The sequence below is a fragment of the Hipposideros armiger genome, unplaced genomic scaffold, assembly GCF_001890085.2.
Source record: "Hipposideros armiger isolate ML-2016 unplaced genomic scaffold, ASM189008v1 scaffold_17, whole genome shotgun sequence".
In the NCBI taxonomy this organism is placed as follows: Eukaryota; Metazoa; Chordata; class Mammalia; order Chiroptera; family Hipposideridae; genus Hipposideros; species Hipposideros armiger.
Window position 1 is genome coordinate 4,594,919 of NW_017731367.1, and position 6,068 is coordinate 4,600,986.

Here is a 6,068-nt window from a genome sequence, read left to right on the forward strand (position 1 = left end):
ATCCATCCATCCATCCATCCATCCATCCATCCATCCATCCATCCATCCATCCATCCATTTTTATTGCAGTATAAGTTATGTACAGTAAACTATATCCATGGACAGACTGATTAACTTCTACATTTAATTTTGACAGATAACCATATAACCACCACCCAGTTCAAAATACAGAATGCATTTTCATCCCCCTGAACTCTCTCTCCTGCTGCTTTCCAGTCTATAGGTGACAACCCTTCTGCCTTTACTGCAGATTTGTGTTGCCTGGAATCATACACTATAAACCCTTTCATATCTGGCTTCTTTCAATCAATATTATGATGGCAAGATTCACATCTGTGATGGCACATAGCTATACTTCATTTGTATTGTTCCGTTTTGTAAAAATTAAATTTAAAATTTTGAGATACTGGCAGATTCACATGCATTTGTAAGAAATAACACAGAGAGCTCCCATGTACGCTTTGCCAGGTTTCCTCCAGTGTTGACATCTTGCAGAACTATCTGACAAGGTCACCATCAGAATACTGATAGTGAGACACTGATACAGCCAAGACACAGAGCATTTCTACCACCCAGGGATCCCTCAGGCCCTTTGAGAGTCACACTCACGTCCCTGCCACAACCACCCCATCTTTAACCCTGGAAACCACTGATCTGTTTTCCTAAAATTTCTATAATTTTGTCCTTTCGTGAATGTGATATCAACAAAATCATACAGTATATGAGTACGTGTAACTTTTTTGCTTTTCCTGCATCATAAGTCTCAGGAAATTTGTCCAGGCTGTTTTGTGTAAATAGCAATAGCTTATTCCTTTTGATTGCAGTTTACAGTTTTGAACTATTATGAATCGACTAAAGTGCTATAAACCTGTGTGTGTGTGTGTGTGTGTAAGTCTTCATTCTTTTGGAATAAATGCCATGAGTGCAATTGATGGGTTGTATGGTAATTGCATACCATTTGTTTTTTAAAGAAACGCCAGACTTTTGCAGAGTAGTTATACCATTTTGCTTCCACCAATAACGTGTAAGTGATCTAGCTTCTGCCATCCTCTGGCAAATTTATGTGGGTCCGTTTCCGGGCTCTGTGTTCTGTTCCATTGATCTGTGTGTCCGTCTCTCTACCAATAGCACAGTCTCAATTGCTGTAGCTGTAAAACACGCTTTGAAATCGGGTAGACAATTTTTCCTCTTTTTGAAAATTGGTTTAGCTATTCTAGTTCCATCGCCTTTCTATATACATTTTTACATAATCTTGTCTATGTCTATCAACTATCTTTCTGGGATTTTGGTAGGAACTTCTATATCATTGTGGATGGAATTGGCACCTTTCCTTCATTTTGTCTTCCAATCCATGAACATGGTATGTCTATATATTTAGATCATCTTTTATTTCTTTCATCTGTACTGTGTAGTTTTAGCACACAATCCTATACATATTTTGTTAGATTTACACCTAACTATTTCATTTTTGAATGATTTTAAGTGGTATTATATTTAAAATTTTGATGCCCACCTGTTCATTGCTAGTATATAGAAATATAATTGATTTCTATATATTTACCTTGTATCCTACAACCTTGCTGAATGAAACTAGGAGTTTCTTTGTAGATTCCTTGGGATTTTCAAAATAGACAATCATGTCACCAAATTAAACATTTGGTAGAATTCTCCAGTGAAACCTTATCTAGGCCTGGAAATTTGGTTTAGGGCATTGGTTTCATTACAAATTCAACTTCCTTAATAGCTGTAGGGCTACTCAAACTATCTATTTCATATTTGTTGAATTGTGGTAGTTTGTGTTTTTGAAAGAAGTGAGCCAATTTTGTGTAAGTTGTCAAATTATGTGAGCAGGGGAGTTTGTGGTGCTCCCTTAATATTCTTTTGATGGCTGTAGTCAGTAGTGATATTTTGTTTCATTCCTGATATTGGTCTTTTGTGTCTTCTCTCTTTTTTTCTTTGTCAGTTTTACTAGAGGTGTATCAATTTAGATTATTTTTCAAAGAGCCAGCTCTGTTTCATTGATTTTCTGTACTGTTTTATTGGTTTGTTTTCAGTTTTACTGATTTCTGCTTTGTTTTTATGATTTTCTTCTTTCTACTCACTTTGTTTTCTTTGCTCTTCTTTTTCTAGGCCCTCAAGGTGGGAGCTTAGGTTACTGATTTGAGACTCCTCTGCTTTTTCTGTTGTTGGGAGGCAACACTAGCCAGATTCCAAATGAGGCCTCAGGGCCTCACTACCTGTCAGCAGGAGTGAGTCGTTATTCTATGTTCTGTTCTGTTGCATTCTTAATTCTTTCTTTGCTCCAGTTTGTATTTCTTATTGGCCTGTCATTGAGTTCAACCTATTTTCATGCTCTTGTTAAACCTGTTAGAAGGGTTCTTAATTTCTGATACTGTATTTTTCAGTAGAAGTTTCATTTGTTTCTTTTAAAATTAGATTCTAAATTTCTGCTTAAATATGGCATCCCTGCCCCCCCCCATTTATATATGCTAGCACTCTGGGGAATGCAAAAACTAGAGTCAGAAGACTCTTACCATCAGGAACTTCATGGCTTCTCCAGGAACTCTGATATCCTAAAAGTTTTTGTGATTACAACAAAGGAGGAACTCAAGAGAGAGATGGCCTCTGAGAGGCAGGGCCGGTGGTGTCATCATGGGGATGTCAGCTGACTAATGTAAGTTGATTGATTTATAATGAGAAATGTAATTGTCAAGAGAAACAGACTCTGTAGACTTCCCTCTTATAGAAAAATCAACATGAAACTACAACAACTCGTCAGAAGGTTGCTCGGTGAGTATGGAATCGGCAAGGGAGGTGCTGGATGCTGTGACTTGCTACTGATACCATACTGTGACATTGAGATTGGTGCTTCAGACCAACGGGCTATAAATCTGTGGTTCCCATGATGCCCTCCTCAGGTTCCATTAATGTTGTAGAATGGCTCACCAAGTTCAGGGAAACACTTAGTTACGTTTACCAGTATATTGAAGGATATTATAAAGGATAGAAATAAACAGCCAGAGGGCGAGATATGTAAGGCAAGGTCTGGTGGGGTCCCGAGTGCAGGAGGTTCTGTCCCCGTGAAGTTGGGTTACGTCATCCTCCTGGTATGTGGGTGCATTCACCATCCTGGAAGCTCTCCAAATTCCACACTGTTGGGGTTTTCATGGAGGCTTCCTCACATAAGCATGATCAATTATATACTTGATTTCCAGCCCCTCTCCCCTCTCTAGGGAATGGGGGGTGTGGCTAAAAATTCCAAGCTTCTAATTATGGCCTGGTCTCTTCCTGGTGACCAGCCCCCATCCAGGAGCCATGCAGGGGTCCACTCAGCGTCTCCTCATTAGGACAAGATGGCCCCAGTGCTCTTATCCTTAGAAATTTACAAGGGGTTCAGGAGTTCTGTACCAGAAACTGGGGGCAGACTAACATATGTATTTCCTACTATCTCATGGGGCTCAGATAAGTGAACTTTGAATATTGGGATCCAATTGGCTACTCTAAACCGCCGTGCGATGGGTTGGTGGCAGTTTAAAATTCATTCATCTGATTCCCCCTTCACAAAGAGCTCGCTTATTGTGGCCCCCTCCCCAATCCAGGGTGGGCATTTGGGGCACACGCACTGGCTCTTCCCTCAGTTCTCACCCCACAGGCCTCGGGTACTGTGAACCTGCAGTGATGAGCGGTGGGGGAGGTTATGCTCAGACCATTGACTTTTCCCACTGATGAGCCCATAGTCCAGAAGGCTAAACGGTGAAACAAGGTGAATTCACTAAAGGCAGGTGCTCTCCCCCTGCGGCAGCCCTGGGGCACTGGTGGACACACGGCTGGATCCGTGGTTTGAATCTGCCCTCGTCCTCGCCCCTCCGTATTCACTACTCACATTTTTACCTCCTTTCTTCTTTCTTGTTCTGGCCGGAAGTTCCTTTTCTCTGTTCACAGCTAGTTTTAAGTTTTTCAGTTCCTGTCTCATCAACTCATCAACCTAGGTGAATACAAGACGTGCCTTTTATAAGTGACTCTGCATGGTTTTCTTTGTGACATCAAAACATAGCTTAAATTCTGGGTAGGCCATTAAGGGGGAATTGTAAAAATGCACCCCCACCGCGGGGAACGGCCTGTTCTTAGTGCAGATAGATGTATTACCTGCACCCTGATCTCCGACTCCAGCTCTTTCCGTTTCTCGTCTTTGATCATTTCCGGGTCATAGTCCTGCGGGAAGTTCCCCGACTCATCTTTATTCTCCCACATGTCTGTGTGCCGGGAGGAAAAGGAAAAGGAAAATGAACATTTCCGTCAACACGCAAGTTAACGGATGCAGTTATTGCAACATAAAACACAAGCTTAAGACTTGGAAACAACCAAAATGCCCATCGGTAGATGACTGGATTAAGAAACTTTGGTACATTTACACAATGGAGTATTATTCAGCTATAAAGNAAAAACATTATTAGGACTATTGGGGAAATTGATGATTAATTAGATTTTAGCTAATAGTGTCACAATAATGTTCAATTTTCTGAGTGTGATTGTCCTTTTGTGGTTAGTAGGACGTCCGCGTCTATTGTAGATGTGTGAAAGTGAATGATAGCTGATTAGAGTGGTAGGATTATGAAGAGTTTTAAGTTTTAAGTGTGCTTTCAGGTCATCATGTTGTTTTTTTAAAAAATTAAGAGAAAAACCTTAGTCGAACAGAGTGATAACACATGTCCCCACCACCTTCCCCCCAACTTCTTCCGCAATGGCCCCTTCTGGAAGGAGCTTGCTCCGGGAGGACTGAGCTGTGGAGGTAGCAGGTGCTGCCCGCTAGGCACTCGGTTAAACATGATTCGGCTTGTGCCAGAAAGAACGCCCCCAGGAACCTTGCTAGTGGGTTCAAAAACCCGCTTCTCCCACATTAGGGGAGGCAGCTGGATCCATTAGTTCACAGCACAGAACAAATTCAAATCAATTCAGTCCAACACACACTGCAAGCCGCTGCGGGCCAGGTGTTGGGCTGGACTGAACCACAAATGGGACGTACTTGCAGCTGCTGGGACTTCAGAACCCAAGGGGTGACATAAGTGCCACACACACCACATTATTCTTTGTGTACTTTACCGATGTAATCAGAGAGGTTGACTTTCAGAGGCTGGATCAGCAGCTCTTCCTCCACCAGCTCCTTAAACAGAGACTCAATGGACCTGGGGAGAGAGCGACCATCAATTCCATGAGCACACACACAACACCAGCTGCATTTCTGTTCATCAGCGCGTATGCAGAGAGCTTGAACCAGCTCTATCTCAAAGTACATTTGTATATATGCAAATAAATGGATTTTTGAGGCATTTCTGCAATTTGGGGATAAATTGGGCTTTTTCAAAACAATACTCTCACTCGTCCATGTGTATATCATTAATAAGAATGATATTGTTGGGCATCTTGAGGCTGGCTATAACTCCTGCAGTCTGCCCTTTCATCAGTCTTCGTGATAGCACAAATATGAATTAGAAATTACCCAATAATCGTAATGCAATGGGCCCATAATTATATATTCAGTGAGCATCTGCAAGCTGTAGTAGATCATTAATCCTTCATGAAATTGATGTTTCCTTTTAAGCCAATAGAATGCTAGTTTAAAAGAAATATCCGTAAGGAACAAAGGCTTATCGGGGAAATAATTCTAGTATGAAAGACAAAACGTCTAAAGCTGTGAGTATGATGATTTTTTAGGAGGATATTGTACTTTTCCGTGATGTTTACAGATGTCAAAACCACTTCTCTAAGAGGGCCATGGGCGTATAGCCAGCACATGGGTAATTTATACTAATTGAGGGGAAAAAAATGGAGATACCATCCCACTTGATGAATGAAACTCCCAATGAAATTAACTGGGGCTTGGCTTACAGGAATTCAGATAGGTCAAGTTCAAATATTGTTCGGCATAATCCGCTGAGATGTTTTGTCTTTTCCCTTTTGTTTCTAGGGGCCTTATGCTTTGGTCCTACCCGAGTCTTTCTTTAGATTGAAGAATTGTAAATATAACTATATTTAAACAGCTCTTTGGCTGTTCTCTGATCCAGGTCAGC

At 41.2% G+C, this 6,068-nt stretch overlaps 1 protein-coding gene across 1 annotated transcript in view; it reads right to left on the reverse strand.

Annotated features, from left to right (window-relative positions):
- The window catches only part of DRC11 (dynein regulatory complex subunit 11), a 151,833-nt gene that overhangs the window by 55,063 nt on the left and 90,702 nt on the right, over positions 1-6,068 (reverse strand). Inside the window, exon 10 of the mRNA XM_019628321.1 lies at positions 5,101-5,183. Coding sequence (XP_019483866.1) covers positions 5,101-5,183 — 83 coding nt within the window. The remainder of the gene's footprint in view (positions 1-5,100; positions 5,184-6,068) is intronic.